Source organism: Coffea arabica, chromosome 6e (assembly GCF_036785885.1).
Source record: "Coffea arabica cultivar ET-39 chromosome 6e, Coffea Arabica ET-39 HiFi, whole genome shotgun sequence".
NCBI classification, from domain to species: Eukaryota; Viridiplantae; Streptophyta; class Magnoliopsida; order Gentianales; family Rubiaceae; genus Coffea; species Coffea arabica.
In genome coordinates, this window is record NC_092321.1 from 16,896,689 (window position 1) to 16,917,797 (window position 21,109).

At 39.2% G+C, this 21,109-nt stretch overlaps 2 protein-coding genes and 1 long non-coding RNA gene across 4 annotated transcripts; all 3 read left to right on the top strand.

Moving 5' to 3' along the window:
• The first annotated feature begins 846 nt into the window (after window positions 1-846).
• Window positions 847-6,108, top strand: LOC113694876 (putative pentatricopeptide repeat-containing protein At3g23330). 2 transcript variants are annotated; one of them, XM_027213777.2, is made up of 4 exons: window positions 847-1,136; window positions 2,405-5,492; window positions 5,584-5,652; window positions 5,976-6,108. In XM_027213777.2, exon 2 carries the CDS (start codon window positions 2,423-2,425, stop codon window positions 5,447-5,449), a length of 3,027 nt encoding a protein of 1,008 aa, XP_027069578.1. In that variant the 5' UTR covers window positions 847-1,136; window positions 2,405-2,422; the 3' UTR covers window positions 5,450-5,492; window positions 5,584-5,652; window positions 5,976-6,108. The 2 variants fall into 2 exon arrangements, with proteins under 2 accessions (XP_027069578.1, XP_027069579.1); XM_027213778.2 differs by having other exon boundaries at window positions 5,986-6,108.
• Window positions 5,461-8,286, top strand: LOC140009751 (uncharacterized). The gene is made up of 6 exons (XM_072056053.1): window positions 5,461-5,481; window positions 5,584-5,652; window positions 5,986-6,117; window positions 7,691-7,768; window positions 7,851-7,976; window positions 8,056-8,286. Exons 1-6 carry the CDS (start codon window positions 5,461-5,463, stop codon window positions 8,284-8,286), a joined length of 657 nt encoding a protein of 218 aa, XP_071912154.1.
• Window positions 8,287-10,976: 2,690 nt separating this feature from the next.
• On the top strand, window positions 10,977-16,345 carry LOC140009552 (uncharacterized). Its single transcript, XR_011817008.1, has 2 exons — window positions 10,977-11,053; window positions 15,447-16,345. It is a non-coding gene; the product is annotated as an uncharacterized lncRNA (long non-coding RNA).
• The last annotated feature ends 4,764 nt before the right edge of the window (window positions 16,346-21,109 follow it).

Here is a 21,109-nt window from a genome sequence, read left to right on the forward strand (position 1 = left end):
CCGAATCAGACAACTGCATTTTGAAAAGTTTATTTTTTATGATTAAATTACAAGATAGAGGGTTCTTGTAGGACCCTTTGCAACCCACTTATACGACAAAAAGGGAAGTCAATCGTTCTTATGTCATTTTCTAAACAACCGGATCACTTCAGCAAACCCTAAACCCAATAAAAACTCTCACTAAATACTTCTTTATACTCAAAACACAAACAACACCATTAATCAAGCAAAATGTGTACGGATTGTAATATTTCTTACCGTATAATGTGTACGGATCAATGAATTCATCCCTTTGCCTTTTCACCCAGTTCGCTGTCATCGATGACCGATTCTTCACTGCTAATCTTCGTCTTTTGCCGGTTCTTTGAGTCTTGTCACTGATTACTGTGAGAAGAATGGATCAATTTTGATACTTTTCACTGTCATTGTCCACATTCCCAAAAATTTTACCAACATTCCAAAGCCCCACAGTTAAACCTTTCACTTACCAGATGAAACTCTTTCCATTAAGGCTGTGCAGACGAATTTGCTCCTCAAAAAGTTGATTTCCGTCTCTCCTGACGGCACAAATACACGGAGTGACCAAAACGGTATAGATTTACTAGTTCAGTGACATTTCGCTCTAATAAAAAAGTTTAGTGACCATAACCGGCACTTTGAAATAGTTTAGTGACATTTCGCGCAATTCGCTCAAGTTTTTTTGCCCGGTTAATCGATTAATTAACTTAATATGGTTCGAGTTGGGTTGTTTGAGGGTTTGGTTTATTAAGGGACATTTGACGAGATTCTAAGGAACGAGACAGGATGTGAGACAGGGTGTGGTACGAAAGATCCGTTACGTGGGAAAGTGAGAAAGGAAATTACAGAAATCAGTCTTCTTCTTTCTTTTTTTTTTCTCTCTCAACCCTTTTCCCTCTCAACTCATTCTTCTCTACAACCCCCCTCTTCCTCTCTCTTATCCCCCCAAATTCAATTTCTGAGCTTATGCAGTCCGGACCCTGACAAATTTCTCGGTCTCGTTAGCAGTCACACGGTAGCAGTCCTTCGCAAAACAAAGCCAAAGCTGCCGCTGAGGCCACACAATCCACGCCGCCTCGCCCACTTCTTCTTTATTAACTCTCTTTTCTCCTTCGCAGGTAACTTTAACTCATTCTCATTCTCAGTTTTGATTTCGCCGTAGTTTCCACTTCCGGCTTTGATTTACTCGGAGCACAGCTCATCGTCTAGGGTTTTGCACCGATTTCTCATGGATCTCGTTCTTCTGTTATTCTATTTCCGAGCTTGTCTATACGTTCAATGTATCTGTTGCTTTTGGCGATTATTGCGTGAATCTACAGTGTATGATGTTTGTTGTCATTTTGGGGTTTAGCATGCTGCTGGGTTTAGTGTTTGACTCTGATTGTATGCTTAATTGCTGATTGTTTCCTGTTCCAGATATCGGAGCCATATAAGACTTCATCTAAAGCTGAAGAGAGAAAAGTATAAGAAATTTAAACGACAAAAGGAAAATTGTCTCTCTTTCTATATTGTTATTATTTTGGTTAATTCCCCTTGAATGTAGTTGTTGAGGATTGAATTTGATTGAATATTGTCATTCCCTTAGAAAATATAGGAAATATGCCTTAGATATTACAGTCCTTGATATGTTTTCCTGCTGTTTCAATCCAGCAAAAGAAACCAAGTCATTTGCCTGAACTGCTGCCTCCTTCCCCACCCTGTTCTCTGTCTATTCGTTTATTACATGAATTGTGATTAAGTTGTGCATAGCAAAAGTGCAACTTCATCTGGGACAAATGTGGACCAAATGAATTGATTAAGATGCTGAAAATGTATAACTTTTGATTTATTGTGTTAGTAAAGGTGGCCATTGTTCATATAGTTTCAATTGAAGTTTGTCATTATGCGATGGGTATTCGGCTAACCCCTTGCTTCTTTGTGTATATCTGGTTGTACTGCAGCCAGAAACTTGGTTGGGTAGTGATAATTGGACGTTCTTATGCTTTTCCGGAGAGCAGTCTGGTGGCGTTTCTAATTTCATGTAAAATGATGCTTCTCTGAAAATTTTTTCCCCTTAAATGTGATGATTTCTTCCAGTGGATGTTCAGACCGTTGTGCTTTTTGACGTGGTCCAATAGATAAATGAGATACCTGTACATTATGGGCATAAATTATAATTTCTTCCCCCAGTAATATTGTTTCTCACAGCAGTAACATGTCATGCGAATTTTTGCAAAATGTGTTGAGTTGTATTATACGCTTTGCCAAGTATGTTGTTGCATCATTCAAATTGTCGAAAATGTATTTGCATTTATATCATTACTTTTTGGAACAGATATTACTTTCATTTACTTGGATATAGATGAGATGTTTAACAATTCTGTACTTATTTGTGCCTGTTGGCTAGGATTTAATTTTGGACTAGATGCCAGCAAGATTCAAGCAATTGCAGTCTAAGACACTTTTTCTTCCACCACCTTTACTATCAGTGCGGTCTCTTTCTTCCTCTTGTGCTGCTCTCAGAATCATCGACTACAATAATATAGCTACCGATTCTCAATTCAGAAATGCCAAGATCCCAAGATTTGGGCCGCCTGATGCACCCATAAAGGGGTCCAGAAATGGAGGGAGGAACAAAGAAATCCCAAGATTCCGACTCTCAAATGGGTCCAAAGGGGGGCCGAGAAATCTCGATTCTCCTGATTCGGAGCTGCTTCCCATGCAAAGAGGGATTAAAAGGAGAATTAGAGAGGATTATTTAGGCGGGGTGGATGACGACGGCGGTGTTGTAAATTTGGACAGAGGAAGGGTGTTGAGATGGTACTCGGAAACCTTTCGGTATTGTGCTGTAAATTTATGCTTGAATGAGGGTAAAGCTCATCATGCAAATTTGATCAAGATTGGGATTGACCTTGACAGTCATTTATTTGTTTCGTTAATTAACTTTTATGCTAAGTGTGGAGCTTTGAGCTTTGCGCGTAGGGTGTTAGATGAGATGCCTGAGAAAGATGTAGTGTCGTGGACTGCTTTGATTTCGGGGTTTGTAGCTGAAGGGCTTGGCCAAGAAGGTGTTGAGTTATTTTGTGAGATGAGGAGGGAAGGCATAAGACCTAATGAGTTCACATTGGCAACAGTTTTAAGAGCTTGTTCCATGGTCTCTGGTTTAGAATTCGGGAAACAGTTGCATGCTGAGGTTGTTAAAGGGGAGGCATTTACAGATGTTTATGTTGGTTCTGCTTTAGTTGATCTTTATGCTAAGTGTGGTGAAATGGAATATGCAGATAAAGTATTTTTCGTCATGCCGGAGCAGAATGCTGTATCATGGAATGCTTTGCTTAATGGGTATGCCCAACTGGGTGATGGGCATAAACTTTTGATTTTGTTCTGTAAAATGACAGAGTCTGATATGAGGTTCAGTAACTATACCTTGTCAACTGTTCTGAAGGGATGTGCAAGTTCGCGGAGTTTGCGGGCAGGCCAGGTTGTTCATTCAATGGCAATCAAGATCGGGAGTGCCTTTGATGATTTTATTAGTTGTGGTCTAGTCGATATGTATTCCAAATGTGAGTTGGCAAATGATGCACTGCAAGTATTTAAGATGATCAGGGACCCTGATATTGTGACTTGGAGTACGATGATAAGTGGCCTTGATCAACAAGGACAGAAACTACAGGCGGTGGAGTTGTTTCGTTTGATGATGCAATCGGGATTGAGGCCTAACCAATTTTCACTCTCAACTGTTGTTAGCACTGCCACGGATTTGGGTGATCCACACTTTTGCAAAAGCATTCATGCTTGCATTTGGAAATTTCATTTTGAGTCCGATTTGTCAGTTAGCAATGCTCTGATCACCATGTACATGAAACTTGGTTTAGTTTATGATGGTCTAAAGGTTTTTTCTGCGATGAGTCAAAAGGATGTGGTTTCATGGAATGCACTTTTATCTGGATATCATGATGGTGAAAGTTCTGATCAAGGACCAATGATTTTTAAGAAGATGCTTACAGAAGGCCTAAGGCCAAACCAGTACACTTTAATAAGCACTTTGAGGTCTTGCACTAGCCAGCTAAATGCTAGTTTTGGGAAGCAAGTGCATGCCTATTTACTTAAGAATAACCTTTGTACTGATGGTGATGTAGGAACTGCTCTGATTGACATGTACTCTAAGTGCAGATGCCTGGATGATGTGGAGGTGATTTTTAACAGATTGAGTGAAAGGGACATCTTTACTTGGACAGTTCTCATTGCTGGTTATGCTCAAACTGATAATCAAGGAGAGAAGGCCCTTGGCTTCTTCAATCGGATGCATAGGGAAGGAGTTAAAGCTAACGAATTTACTCTGGCCAGCTGCCTGAGGGCTTGCGCTGGGATAACAAGCCTTATAAATGGACAGCAGCTGCACTCCTGGGTAATTAAGTCTGGACATTTTTGTGATGTATATGTGGCCAGTGCACTGGTTGATATGTATGGAAAATGTGGTTGCATAGATGATGCTGAAATGATATTTAAGAGCATAGAAACAGTTGATACAGTGCTGTGGAACACAATGATATGTGGACACTCCAGACATGGGCAGAATGAAAAGGCTCTTCAGTCTTTCAGAGCCATGTTGAATAAAGATGTGCAGCCTAATGGGGTTAGTTTTATTGGTGTCCTTTCTGCATGCAGCCACATGGGTTTGGTTGAAGAAGGAAAGAAGCATTTCCACTTGATGAGCGAATTATATGGAATTGCTCCTTCAGTTGATCACTATGCTTGTATGGTTGATATCCTTGGCAGGGCAGGTAGGTTTAGCGAGCTGGAAAGCTTCATTCAACATATGAAAATAGCTCCAAATACGTTAATCTGGGAGACTGTTCTTGGGGCTTGTAAAATTCATGGAAATGTAGAAATGGGTGAAAAAGCTGCTCAAAAACTTTTCGAAATTGAACCTGATGACGATTCAAGTTATATATGGTTGTCTAACATATATGCAGCCAAAGGTAGGTGGAATGATGTCTCAAGAATTAGAGCATTAATGTCGAGTAGAGGTGTTAAGAAGGAACCTGGTTGTAGCTGGGTTGAGGTCGATGCCAAAACGCATGTCTTTTTGTCTCAGGATGCTTCACATCCACGATTAACTGATATTTATCAAAAGTTGGAGGACCTGCATCAAAGACTTCAGTCAATTGGTTATACTCCAAACACACATTATGTGCTTCATAATGTACCAGATGCTGATAAGAAAGAACACCTCTTTCATCATAGCGAGAGGCTAGCTTTGGCTTTTGCACTTGTGAGCAATGCCAATGGTGGAAGAATTAGAATCTTTAAAAATCTTCGTATATGTGGAGACTGCCATGAGTTCATGAAGGGTGTGTCTGACATTACAAACAAGGAAATTGTTATTCGTGATTCCAATCGCTTCCACCATTTTCACAATGGAATTTGCTCTTGTAAGGATTATTGGTGATTGTGACACCGATGAATGAAGTTGAAGTTGAAGTGCATCAAAGGTTAAGTATAATAGCAGTTTGATATCCCATCAACTTATGTTTTTGACTTTCATCCTTATCATTTATGTCTCTTTTATTTGCTTGGATGCAGCTTGTTGAACAAGACTCTGAAGGACAGTGCAATTCAGAATGTAAAACAATTGAGCGAGCTTGTCAAGAGGTAATATTGATGGATCATTTTTGTTAATAAGATTTTACCAGTTGTTCCGCTGTATACTTTGACTGGCCAAAATTTTAGATACTGCATGTACAGAAATTCTTAGTATTACATAGAGTATATTTTAAGGAAAAATCAATTTCCTGTTACTGTATGTGGCAGTCAGAGCGAGGAAACTAATGTTCAACTGTTAACAAAATAGACTACTTGCCTGGCCTGCTTAACTTTGACAAGCCCTTTCTGCTTTCTGCATGTCTCATTGAATTTGCTCCCATCTTTTATTGACCCCTTTGGGAGGCATAACACCAAGATATTAAAAACTCCAGCATTTTGCAGGTCATGGGGTATTCAGATACTGATGTGGCAGAATACCTGTACAAGAACAAACCTCAGGTTGATTCTCTAGTGAAATTTCTTTGTAAGGACCTCACAGGAGCATACAGCAAAAAGCCACCAAAAGTTCCTGAGGTAAATTTTCTCTGACGTCTACCGGCTAGTTTTCAAGTTAAAAAGGTATGCTGAACCGTGGATTTCAGTAGTTTTTTTTCTCTATTGGGCCCATAAGGCAATCCATATAGCTATTTTAAATGCTTCTCTAGTCCTTCGTGACCCAAATCCTCAGGTGGCAAGAAACTGGACTCTGTTGCTGTATATAAAATTTTCTATGTTCACAAACAATTGATTCAAGTGCCTTTGGGTATTCGTTATAGATGTAGACAACTAGGCTAATTTCTCTGATTCTATCAATTAATGGTAATTACTGAAAATTTAAAGTGCAAAGGACTTTGAAGAGTTTAAAGCAAGGGCATAAATTCCTGGATTAGTTCTAATTGGTAGTATGACATAATAATTTTATGAATATAACCAGACATAGAATTAGTGAAAGAGCCAATGAATGTGATTCTTGATAGATGTTGTACCAATTTTGAGAGCCATAGTGGAATTTATCTGATGTTAACATTGAAAAGTTTGACCATGACAAAACCATGTGTAACATGTCTAGTTTTTTGTGGAAATGAATAGGTGGACTAAATAGTGAAATGATGGGTTCAAATTTGATAGGTGTGGTTATTGAGTATTGGTCCCTGCAACAAAAGGATGTTAAGAAACAAATTTGTGTGTTATGCCTGGGTAAAATGCCACATGGGTTATCCATGACGCTTCAACAGATGCATCTGAAGTTATGAAGGGTCTGCTCTCATGCTTCAGTTTTTCTTAATCTGCTTAGGAAAAAAGTGATAATTTTAAAAAGCTATTTTAAGAGTTAAAAGGATATTTGTACTTGAAAGATTATGAAAAGTACATCAAGCCTGCTTGATATAGTCAATTCTGTTTTTGCTCAGTAATCTAATTGGAAAAGTATGACTGATGAGAACTGTCTAGACAGATGGCATACAACAATTTCTCTGTTTAGGAAATTCACAAGGCTCCTGTTATTTATATTGATAGTGACAGGAGAGAGAGAGAGAGAGTTGTTAAAAACCCATGGAAGTTTAAAGGTAGAACATATAATGCCATCTAACAAATGTGACAAAATGCAAAGCTGCTGTTGAGAGATTTTTAAAGACTGGATAAGTTTGCTTCTAAAGCATGATGTTGTATTGATAGATCTTGTCACCAAAATGATGAGCATATACCAAGGATACTGTGGTTTTGATGTTGAAATATTTCAATGTTATAGCTTATCCATAAGTACCACCAAGGTGTTATTTAGCGCATGCATTGTAGCCATTGCAAGGCCAACTGTCCTCTACCCCCTACTTTTAATTTAATCATCAAGTGCTAATTCTATATGGGTGCACCATGACTTTTAAGACGTTTACAGAGATCAGAGATTACAGCTGACATCTCCGTTTGCACATGCTTTATTGCAGATATAAGCATCATCTCTGAGTAGAATTTAATATGGATATTTGAGCTTAGCTAACAAGAAAAACTTCTTGTACACGTTTCTTTGATTAGTTATCGTGGTTGCCTGTTCTGTTTATCAGTACCTTTTGCTAAAGAAATCAACCTTGTGATTCTTTCATTGTCTTGTCAGGATAGGATTCCAGGAGAGCCTTTTGTTCCCAAGTCCTCCAAGGAGGCTGAAATGGAGAAGATACTAAAATCTATGGAGGTGATTATCTGATATATGAGAATGGCAGCCTCCTTTTACTCTTACGGTCAATCTTAATTCTGATCTTACTTTCGTGCTTCAGGGGATGCCAGGAGCTCCTGGCATGAAGATGTACTCAAAGGAAGATTTGATGAATATGAAAAACTTCGGTGATGATGATGTAGACGAGGAAGATGATGAAGATGAGGCACAATTTCCTTCAAATTTGGTAGCCAAGAAGATCCTTTTTGGCTTGAATGTCATTTAATATAAGTGATTCCACATGCTAACTCAAAATATTGCTGCAGGGAAAAGTCTTGAGGGAAAAGGAAAACAAGAAGGATGATTGGAAACGAAGGATTACTAAAGGAATCCTAAATGCTGGCGAGGCAGTCAAGAATCATGCAAACAAAGTCTCCCACCGGATTAGAAAGTGGTGGAAACCAAAGAAGGCAGGCTGTATTGAACAAGAAGAATTCAAATGCCAAGAAGTCAGAGCTCTAGTCCGTAAAACACTTTTTAACAACAGCAATTCCTAAAGCTTTTTCTTTTAATCCCTTGACCTTTTCTTCATTGTATAATCTTAAATTCCCATACATGTGGTGCTCTGCAACTAGTAAATTGCTGTATTTTTCCCAGCAGTTTTGTTTTGCCCTTTGAATCAGCAAAGGTTGAGCTCCGTAGCAGGACTTTTATTGGTGCTCATTGTGTATTTTGAACATCATTCTGGCGCTGAAGCCATCCATTCTTCCCCTTTCACCTCGCAAACTCCCGCACCAAAAACAAGGATAGAAGAAGAAAACAAATTTACCTTGTACACTGCTACTAGCGCTAATGCTTTCATACCTTGTACGCTGACAGCATCGACCATTTATTGAATACTTGAGCATTATATCCACATCACGGGGATTCTTCTTGTTAGGGGCCACTGTCATGCTTCCCACTATGGATTCTCCCTGGCAAACTGTCGGCACATCTTCAAGGTACAGAACAGTTTGTTTCCACTGTGTGGCTCGTGATTTGGAACCTGTATGTACGAAATTTTTGCGGCCAGGAATAATTACTATCAAGTTAGGGAAAATGCCGTTTTTCATCCCCAAACTTTGGGGTAAGGGCACATTTCGTCCCCCAACTTTTGGGCACGACACATTTGATGTCTGAATTAATAATTTTTGACCAATGTCATCCTCAAATGGCAATTTAGCCAATTTTTAACGGAACTGATCACATGAAAATCACATGACCATTAAGTAAACTTAAATCACATTTTTAACAAAACCTGCCAGTTTCCTGCATGCAATCAATCAACTTTTGGCAATTTTTACTAAGCATCCATCAATAAACACTTGCGTCCCGTACGTAAGGGGGGAAAGAAGTTAAAAATAAGGATAAAATGAAAAATAGGTAAGAAAAGAAATAATCAGCATGAAAAATGAAAAGGGATAATTTCACAAACATCCCTTGAGATTTTTAATAGTTACAAAAAGCTCCCCTCAAAATTAAAAATTACATATACTTTGCATACTTTTACTATTTATATAAGAGCAAATTATTTGAGCAGCCATTGAACTATTTGAATAGTAAAAATTTGGCCCTTCAATTATTCATAACATATTTTTACCCATTGAACTATTAAAAGTATAAACTTTGAGTTATTCATAACATATTTTTACCCATTGAACTAGTATGTTTCGTATTTAACATAAATTAAATATGTGAAAGTTAAAAAAAAATAATAAATTGCCCATAACATACCAGCTCTTTATGGGAAACTGGCAGGTTTTGTTAAAATTGTGATTTAAGTTTACTTAACGGTCATGTGATTTTTACGTGACCAGTTCCGTTAAAAATTGGCTAAATTGCCGTTTGAGGATGACATTGGTAAAAAATTATTAATTTAGACATCAAATGTGTCGTGTCCAAAAGTTGAAGGACGAAATGTGTCCTTACCCCAAAGTTTGGGGATGAAAACCGGCATTTTCCCATCCAGTTATGCTTAATCAATTATTGCTGCCTTCATACAAAGACAACACAATACTCATGCTAAAAGCCCAGGTGAAAGAGAAGCCATTAATATTTGTTCAAGCAACAATGTAAACAAAACAAACTGAACACAGAAGAACCTGTTTCTCACTCAAGCAACAAAATTATGTAGCCAGAGAATAGTTCTTCAAGTTAGACTAAGCTGATTCTCACTTCAGAAACAGCTAGGACACAAAAAACTTGGTACACATACATATACAGATACAATGATAGCTAATATTATCTGATACAGCGACACCTAAGGATAGATATCCTTGCACACATTTCCAGCCAATTTATCCATTGTGTTTAATTAAATGCATTACTTAGTAGACAATCGTCTGTCTATCTCCTTTTGCACATTCAAAGAATACTGTTGACAAGGAACAATTCTTGCCCCTGACAACTTGCTTAAGCTATTACAAGTGCAACTAATTTCTTGCTGCTGGTAGAATATTCAAAAAGAACATACACAGAAGTCTATATTCTACATTTTTAGCTACAACATACAACACTCGTATCAAAGGAATGACTAGAGTTAACGAAATGGCTGATTTTGCAAGTTAAAGGCACAGGGCCATATTTTGTACTTCTTTGATTTCTGAAATATCAGAACATAGAAGCAAGAAAGAAACGTACCCTGTCATTTGGGGCTGCAGCATGTCCATAGTGGAGAACAGCGCTGAAAATGAAGACATAAACTATGAACCAACAATTTTTAGCAATCAAAGAAATATCCATCTTACATACAACTGACCTGTTGAAACTCATTCGCTAGTAAAGGCACAACTAGCCCAAATAATGACATCAAAATGCGAAAAATAATGCAAACTTGTCCAGACAAAAGGATCTCAAATATCATTAACAAAAACTTCAAAGACACCATAAAACAAACTAATGAAACAAAATCAAGCCTAATCAACTTCTTTACTATTCAAAAAAATCTTAAGCTGCGAAAATTAAAAAGAAATTCTCAACTGATAAACACTAGCATCCAAGTTTACGTGAATAATTCTCTGATCTTAGTTGAACTCATAGAGTTACATTTAACCCCAACGCTACATCATATAAATATAAAATTTCCACCCCTTTAATGCTTTCAGGTTGTTTGTCGTCTCAATTTTCACTAGAATTACCAGCAGCCATTTGCTTCAGGTGGTTAGCATTAGATGTTGATTAGTTTATCCAAAGAGATGTAATGGTACAGAACCAGTTGGAGGCAATGGTGACAGATTTGTTGCAGAAAGCAGTAAACTATTGCTCAATAGAAATGGAGTAGAATTGGTATTGGAAATGATTTGGTAATTCAATTTCTTAATATGAATGAATACAGACTGGAAACAATGGATTCAGAGATAGAAGGGGAAAAAGAGTGAAGGAATAAAACGTGAGAGGGAGGGAGGGAGATTGGCAGAGCCAATCTTTCTTTACAAGTAATTGGACAAATGACAAAATGCTACCTATCACTAAGATTTCTTCTGCTTTTATGGTTTTCCCGGCTAACTAACTTCTAAACTAACCAATGAGCTGAGGCCAGGTGGATTCTAGAATGATCCGTCCCACTTGTTCATAACAGAAGCATAATTCTGTTTGGAGCCAAGAAAAACGTGTTTCCTGAATCACGCCTTCCCTTTCTTCGGTTTGATCAATCGCGCCATCCTTTTGCCGTAGACCACGCCTTCACCTTTCTTTAAGCTGAACTGGAAAGACTTCTGCACTCCATGACAGTACCCCCTCCTTCACAAATATCTTGTCCTCAAGATTGAAACTGGGGAAACTGCTTCTCAATATCCTCTGCGAATTCCCATGTTGCCTCTGCTGGATCTGTTCCCCACCAGTGAATCAGCCATTGTACTGCAGCAGCATTCCCTTTCTTGACTATTCTCCTATCCAGCACTGCTACGGGCTCTACCCTCAAGTGCCCTTTTCCATCGACTTCCGGTAGCTGTAAAATAGGTGTAGTCTGTTCTCCAACTTTTTTCTTCAGTAGTGAGACATGAAAAACAGGATGTATTTTGGACCCTGTTGGCAGCTTCAGCATGTAAGCAACCTCTCCAATCTTTTTTATTACTTCAAAGGGCCCATAGTAACGTGCTGATAGCTTGGTGTTGCTCCTCATAGCTACAGAATTTTGCCTGTAAGGTTGTAGTCTTAAGTATACCCAGTCTCCAATTTCAAATCTCCTTTCACTCCTCCTTTCATCTGCATACCTTTTCATCCTTTCCTGAGCCTGTGCTAGATTCTGTTTTAGTGCAATGTCGACCTTATGCCTTTCCCTTAGATAGTCTCCAACTACAGCCACCTTGGCCTGAGTGTAGGGTCCCAGGGCCATCTGTGGAGGCGCCTGCCCATACAGAGCTTCAAAGGGTGTCATTTGAATAGCTGTGTGGTGACTGGTATTATACCACCATTCTGCCATGGCCAACCAGTGGTTCCACTTCTTTGGTTCTAGATGGGAGAAACATCTGAGGTACATTTCCAGTACCTGATTCACTCTTTCTGTCTGGCCATCAGATTGTGGGTGATAAGCTGTGCTGAGGTCCAGTGTAGCTCCCAGTAGTGTAAATATCTCACTCCAAAACAGACTGGTGAAGATTCTATCCCTGTCTGATAGCATGCTTTGGGGTATTCCATGTAACCTGACTATCCCATCCAAGAATATTCTAGCAATTTTTGGGGCATCAAAGGGGTGCGATATACTCAGGAAGTGAGCATACTTGGTGTACCTATCTACTACTACCATGATGGTGTCTTTTCCCTCTGAGTTAGGTAACCCTTCAATGAAATCCATGGTGACATGGCTCCAGGGAGACTGTGGGACTGGCAGTGGCTGCAGTAACCCTGGATATGACACATGCTCATCCTTACATTTCTTGCAGACATCACATTCCAAAATAGCTGTCTTAATGTCCCTGTGCATACCTGGCCAGTAGAACAGCTGTTTAGCCCTCAGAAAGCTAGCTTGTATGCCAGAATGTCCCCCTAACTGTGAGCCATGTAGAGTGCTGATCAGTTTCTTTCTTATCTCTCCCCCAGATCCCACAGCTATTCTTCCTTTGAACTTCAGAACATCATTATGGTAGCTGAGGTTAGGGACTTGATCTGGTTTCAGCAACACCTCCCTGATGCTATCTTGTGCCCAATCATCCCCTTGGTAGCTGCTAATCACTTCTTTGATCCATTCTGGCACTACAGTTGATATTGCAGTACAGTCCATTCCTTGATCACCTCTCCTAGACAAAGCATCTGCCACTACATTCTCTTTACCCTTCCTGTAGTGGATCTCATAGCTCAGCCCCATGAGTTTAGTTAGCCATTTTTGCTGCAGGGGGGTGGTAATTCTTTGCTCTAATAGGTACTTCAAACTCTGATGATCTGTGTTGATGATGAAGTGTTGACCCTCCAAATAGTGTCTCCACTTGGTGACTGCTGTGACAAGAGCCAGTAGCTCCTTCTCGTAGATGGATAACCCCATATTCTTTGGTCCCAACCCCTGACTGATGTAAGCTATTGGTCTCTTGTTCTGCATGAGGACTGCCCCTATGCCCTTGTAGCAGGCATCAGTCTCGACCACAAAAGGTTGGTTGAAATCAGGTAAGGCCAGAACAGGAGTGTCACTCATGGCCCCTTTGAGCTTCTGAAAAGCTTCCTCAGCTTCTCCTCCCCACTGGAAGCTGTCCTTCTTGAGCAGTGCAGTCAAAGGCTTGGCTATGCTGCCATACCCCTTGACAAACCTCCTATAATATCCAGTTAGGCCTAGGAATCCCCTCAGTTGTTTAACATTCTCTGGTCTAGGCCATTTCACCATTCCCTCTATCTTCCCAGGGTCAGCCTTCACCCCCTCCTCTGTGATGATGTGCCCCAAGTACTCCACCTGTGCCTGAGCAAAAGCACATTTGCTCCTTTTGGCGTACAGCTGGTGCCTCCTGAGGATATCCAGAACCTCTGCCACATGCTTCAGATGCTCCTGTAAACTTGAGCTATATATTAAGATGTCATCAAAAAATACCAGTACTGATTTCCTCAGCTGTTTTTGGAACACATGATTCATTAAGCCTTGGAAAGTAGCAGGGGCATTGGTTAGCCCAAATGGCATCACCTTGAACTCATAGAGTCCCTGATGGGTTCTGAATGCAGTCTTGGGTATGTCTTCAGTCTTGACCCTGATTTGGAAGTACCCTGCTCTCAGGTCAATCTTGGTGAAGTACCTGGATCCATTCAACTCATCCAGGAGCTCATCAATAAGGGGTATTGGGTATTTGCTCTTCACTGTAAGCTCATTCAATTGTCTATAGTCTACACAAAACCTCCAGGTGCCATCCTTCTTTTTAACTAGTAGTACAGGGGATGCAAAGGGGCTGTTACTAAGCTGGATGATGCCATTTCCCAGCATCTCCTGCACTAGTTTCTCAATTTCAGACTTCTGGACGTAGGGGCATCTGTAAGGTCTTATCTGGAAGGGCTTGGATCCCTCTTTCAAGGTGATAGAATGGTCATGACTCCTTTCAGGGGGTAGTCCCTGAGGTTCCCTGAACACATCCTCAAACTCCTGCAGTACCCTCCCCATTTCTGGGGGTATGGCTTCAGTTTCTGGTACCTCCTCAGTTACTGCTTTTAACTGAGCCAGGATCCCATAGGTTTGTTTCCTAGCCCACTTGTGCAGTCTACTACCTTTTATCAGCTTTAATTGCACCTGGTGACCCTCCCCCTTCAACTCCACTTGTTGTTTCCCTTTTTTGAACCTCACCCTCAGCCCTTGGAAGTCAAATTCCATGGGACTGAACCTGGCCAGCCAGTCTACCCCTAATACCATATCACAACCCCCCAACTTCAAGGTATTGAACTGGTGTTGAAACTCATATCCCTGCATTTTCCAGACCACTGGCTTAACTAGGCCCCTGGACTGAATCTTCTCTCCATTAGCTACCCTGACCATTAGGGAGGGTCCACTGCTGATTAGGCCTAGGCTTTTGGCCAGTTGTTCATCCAAAAAACAGTGAGTACTTCCACTGTCAATCAATGCAGTGACAGTTCTCCCTTTTATGGTCCCCCTCAGTTTAATTGTTCTATGCTCCCCACCCCCAGCCAATGCATGCACAGAAACCTCTATGTGTTCATCCTCCAGTCGACCCTCAATGCAGTCACAGAATACTTCAGGGTCAGTCTCCTTTTCCTCCTCAGTGGATGCAGAGTCCCCCTTTTCATCAGTGACTAGCAAAAAGTGAATGTGGGATTGCTTACACACATGGCCAAGTGTGTAGGGTTCAGCACACTTATAGCATAGTCCCTTCTCTCTTCTGAGGTTGTACTCACTAGGGGTGATCCTCCTGAATTGGTTCTGGTTGCTGTTTGGATATTTATGGTTTTTGATGGGGTGTTTGTCTGACGTTCTGGGAGCAGCAGAGCTCCCCTGGTTATGGCTTGGGGTGTGGAATGGGGCTTTGTGTGTATGAATAGTGCTGGGTAGGCCTTTATGTATTTTCTGCATGGCTTTTAAATTTTTTTCTTGTAACTTAGCTGCTTCTATTGCATCAGCCAGAGTTAGGGGCTTGGCCATTTTTACCATGTTAACTATTTCTTCCTTCAAGCCACTTAGAAAACATGTTTTATAGTAAGAGTCAGCCAAATGAGGGAGTGAAGGCATTACCAGTGCTTTGAGCAGCTCAAACTTTTCCAGGTAGTCAGCAACAGATCCCTCCTGATTGAGTTTGTTGAATTCTTCAATGGCCTCCTCTGGCGTGCCTTCACCAAATCTCGCACATAATGCAGTGGCAAATTCAGCCCATGGAATGACTCCCCTGCCACTGAATACTCCATGGAACCAGGTATCAGCCCTGTCTCTTAGGTACAGCTCAGCAATCTCAGACTTCATGTTTTCTTCCACTCCATTGATCTTAAAATACTTGTTAGCTTTGCGGATCCACTCCCTTGGATTATCTCCTGTAAAGTTAGGCAGCTCCATCTTAGGCACCCTGGTGTAAGATCTGCTCTCCTTCCAATCTGATCTGCCCTGACCTTCCCCTTGTGTTTCTCCTTTCCTGGGGCCTACTATCGAACTGCTACTTTCTGTATCCTTATCCTTGCCATTCAACTTGGCCATCATCTGAGCCATCATAGACATCATGCTCTCATACTTTTGGTCCAGATTTTTGAGGGTCCTTTCCGTACCTTCTTGCCTGTGTTCTAGTACCTTGACCACACTTCCTAGCTCAGACAGATCCTTCTTCAATGCTTCATCTTGTGACTTAGCCATCCCAATGGCTCGTAGCTGAGCTCTGATACCACTGTAATGGTACAGAACCAGTTGGAGGCAATGGTGACAGATTTGTTGCAGAAAGCAGTAAACTATTGCTCAATAGAAATGGAGTAGAATTGGTATTGGAAATGATTTGGTAATTCAATTTCTTAATATGAATGAATACAGACTGGAAACAATGGATTCAGAGATAGAAGGGGAAAAAGAGTGAAGGAATAAAACGTGAGAGGGAGGGAGGGAGATTGGCAGAGCCAATCTTTCTTTACAAGTAATTGGACAAATGACAAAATGCTACCTATCACTAAGATTTCTTCTGCTTTTATGGTTTTCCCGGCTAACTAACTTCTAAACTAACCAATGAGCTGAGGCCAGGTGGATTCTAGAATGATCCGTCCCACTTGTTCATAACAGAAGCATAATTCTGTTTGGAGCCAAGAAAAACGTGTTTCCTGAATCACGCCTTCCCTTTCTTCGGTTTGATCAATCGCGCCATCCTTTTGCCGTAGACCACGCCTTCACCTTTCTTTAAGCTGAACTGGAAAGACTTCTGCACTCCATGACAAGAGAACACATACAATGTGGGGTCACCCTTAACTTCTAACTAGATTGCCACTTACAGATGAATTAGTTGTTATGACTTATCAGGATCCTGCAGAAAGAAAAAAGGTAGAGAATTTGAACGATAATAATCAAATACACTGCTAGTTTTTGGTCGCAGTCCAACCTATGCCACAGTTGGAGCCGCCCCTTGTGGCTTAATTATTAGTACAGCGGGAGGGAAACCAGTTTCGTTGGCTATTCAATGGCCGAAACTCAATTGGATTGCAGACATGGCTCAAACAACCTTATACTACTCGATGATCGAAAACCCTTTTATCAATTCAAATGATTAATTTAATTTCTCTACTTCACTAATATTAGTTTTATGTTCGTTATCAATTGTAAAAAAAAAAAAAAAAAGGAAATTTCGACATTTTTTTCCCCACAATGTTTTGCGAAGGTGTAATTTCATTCACAATTCAAATGAAAACGAAAGCGCTAAGAATTATTGCTCATCAAACTTCCGTTGACGTGAAGCCCTTAGCCAGCGATATGACTGACACTATTGCTGAAATTTCAGCATTGAATGTAACAACTTGCTTCAACTTCAAGTACATCTGCCGCTTTTGGAATTTGGTTTTGAATTTATGGTTTGTGCCTGCAGAAAGACGAAGCCGTGGATGGGGCGAGAGGAGACGGAGACGTGGTCCCGCAGTGACTTTAAGAGCTTGTCTCTGTTGAGTCTGTGGAGTTCCGTTGGAACCTCCGGGGGAGAGAGGGAAGAAGCCATTGCCTTCCTCCTCCTGTCTTCCGCATACGAGATTGAAAACTTTCACTCCTCGAGGCTCTGTAAATTGAAAAGGACAAAAGCTTTTTCTATTCCAATTGTTGTGTAGTATTAGCGAGTATTATGAGTTTTGGCACGATGAAAATGAAAATCGGATTCGCGTGACAAGTAAGTTTCTGTGTCTGTACAGCGCAAAGATCTACTCCTCTCCTGCTTAAAAAACTCGTACTAGTAATCAACTAAAAAAAAGAAACAAATTATCAGTAGCATTTTTGTTGTTTATTTGTCTGAACTCAACAACTCATAAAAACGAAGAAATGAAGTACACTAGGCCGGGCTTTAGCTTAGTCGGCCGACTCTCTTTTGAACCTGAATATTTGCTCTTGTTCTCACATCTGTTTCAGATGATTACTCTTTATCTGGACTTAAATGATTGGGCCAATCGAATATTCGTGGAAAGATTACAAATAAAGAAAGGGTAGAAGAACATTTTAATATTCATTCAATTTCAATTATTGGAATTGCTTGTACTGGAGTGCATATATAACATAATTTCAACATCAGTTTCATTTTCCAGTTTGTAAAATTTTGTTGGCTAATAATAATCAGAAGATGCGAGCAGCTATTTCAGCCCAAAATTATGAAATGTGCATTTGTGGTCAGAAATGATAACAATCACTTTAAAAATCATGCATCCTTATTGATCAGGGAGAATAATCCATCCTTTTCACTATATTCGTGTAGAAAAAGACGAAAGAACCTAATGCTAATTAATTGCGCAATAGAGTAGAACAGAAGACACTTGCAGAGAAGAACAGGTCTCTTCGTCTATTGCGTAATTGAATGCGGAAGATTGCATGGAAGTGAGTAGTTAAGTGTCGGACCACGGGCGGTTTTGTGCATTTTGCACGTCGTGTAACTTTGTTTGCACACGGCGTAACTTTGTTTGCATAACGTGTAACTTTAGAACAAATTTTTGTGGGTCCCACACACATTATTAAAGACGAGGTACAAGAAGTGATTTGGACCGTAAAATTTTTTTGGACCAAATCCTGGCCGTATACTGTTCCGGGACGGTCCTTCTGATGACCGTCCCTGCTCCATCTCCGTTAAGAGTCTGGGCTCCAACATGATGATTTGACAAGGACAAATATCTATATCAACCAAGCATGTGTTTTAATTTTCGAGGTAAATTGAGCCATTAATAATTGACATGAACAACTAATTACGACTATAAATAAACAAGTCGATGATTTCCAAGGCAACCCATTTTGGTTGACTCTTGTCCCCTTGAGCACCATATATGCGTGCATCGTTGGACGGAAGCTGGCACAGTGGCACGTACCAATCTATAGTTTTGGTGGTAAGTAGTTTAGGCTTAGTTTGGGAGTTTATGATAGAAAAGATGAAGAAAAACTTAAGTTATGAGAGAAGAGAAGGGATTGTTATGTTGTTTGGAAGTTTTAAGAATTAGTAGAATGATTTTAGATATGAAAGTCATTAAATATTTGTTCAAAACATTTTTAAGGATAAAATAGGTATGTTAAAAAAGTTTCACATGTTTGCTCAAACTTTCTCTCCATTTCTCTCCAATTTGGGAGAAAGAAATTTGTTTACTATTCATCCTCCTATTTCCTTTCTTTTCTCTCTTACTAAAAACTTACAAACAAAAGAAAATCAAATTTTCTCTTCTTTCATTTTCTTTTCTGTCCAAATCCTCAACTCCCAAATGAACCCTTAGAGTTTAGATAGTGTATCTATTCATAATAAAGCATTAACGTGATTTTGTCAACAATGCGTTTTCTTCATTTTTGTTCTGCTTTTTAACTTCTTCGGGATACTAGAGCGAAAAAAAAAAATCCTTTTGCCTAGCCACTGCTCATTTGTATGCATTCTAAGTTTCGAACTACTATGGTAAGTGCTTGTTTGATAAGACCGAAGTTTGAAATCTGAATTTCAAAATTTTAAAAGTAAGTATTGAAAATATTAAGTTATTGAATTGATTAAATTATATCTGTTTGATAATTAACTGAATTATAATACTAAATTGAAATATGGTAGAAATATTATATTTTTATCTTGAAAACAATTGTTTTCATTTATGTATTATTTAAACGTGCATATTTATGTATGAGAGAGAGTATATTTTCATGTGTGTATGTAAACGGAAAGAGAACAAATATACATTTTATGCGAAAGCATGCATGAGAACATGTTGTATATATGCATAAGAGTTATAGTATACGTGGTTAAGTTATAAAATTCAATAAAAAATTTTCACTTAAAAGTTCGTATACAAATTAAGCAGTACTTAACGTATTGAGTCGTAAGACATTCTGTTATCAAACATGCTTTTTTTTTTTTTTTTGTGAAAAACTACTGTTATCAGACATGCTAAATTCAAAAGTTTATAAATGAATTAATTTTTAGAAGAGTTATCAAACAACCCTTACGTTTAACAATTGATGAGTGAATGATAAGACAGGCTACTTTTGGCGAATGTTGAACTGTTGAAGTCCAACAGCGTAGGATTAATATAAAAAGATATAAATTAAGCTAAAACAGATGCAACTAGAAGCAAAACTAATACCGGTAGCGAAATTCACAGTCCATATAGTATAATGTAACTACAACAAAGCTTATGTGGAATCTTTCCGATCACAATTTCGTGACCACAAGCTGTATTCTTCTGTTTTGATTTGATTGATGTGGCTTGCATCCTTCACACTACACTACACTACACTGTAGTGTGACCTATGTTTTCAGACTCAGATCGAAAATCGACTCGGGCGAGCTCAGGGATCAGCTGCCAATGGGTTCGATCAGAGTCGATAAGAGGTCGAACCGGATGACGTCATATATATATATTCCTGCAAATCAAATTTACAAAATATAACCAAAGAACTCAATCATCTAAATTTATATCCAATTCACCAAACAATTCACCAAATTCACAAAATTTATAGGGTTAATAACAAAAAAGCCTCCCTGTGGTATATCTAATACACAAAAAAGCCTCCCGTGATTTCAAAACATACAAAATGACACATTATGATTTGAACTAAATTGTAAACTAACAGAATTCGTTAAATTTAACCTTCTTTAGTCTTTCCATATGAAGATTTCAGTCAAACATCCACTCATTATGGACAGAATCTTATCTTCAGTTCTTGGATAGGGTCCGATGTAGGTTATTTCAAACCGTCTTGAAAAGGATAGGACACTGTTTTCTGGAGATAATGATATCCTACTAACTTGTGGCTTTTGACGCAATTAGATGCACTAATTTTTTTTTCCCCACTTTTTTTCAGATGCATCCCTAACTGTTATCTGTCATCTGTCACATGCAGAATTTGAACCTGAAGGTTCAATCTTGAATTTGAGTACTTAATTTGTCAAAAGAATTAATGATAAGTTATATTACACTTTTGTATCATTGATGCCTGCTGACAACTCTTACAGTCATGAAGTAATTTACACTTGCTTGCTTGCTGACTAATTAGAAATATTTCAAAGTCAAGTAACAAAAAATTTTCCAGTTTGTTGTATAGTAGTTTTGTCCCATTTATATGCATGTCCCAATAGCTGTCCCGTATTTTGAAAATATCAACTATTATTCCTTTGCCCTTTTTTGACAACTTTTTATGTTTGGAATAGAGTTTTGAATGGATATAATAGTCCTTTTAACCGTATCAAATCCAATGCTTGAATTATGGATCAAGATTTTTTGGTTAGAAATGAAAGTTCCTTAAGAATG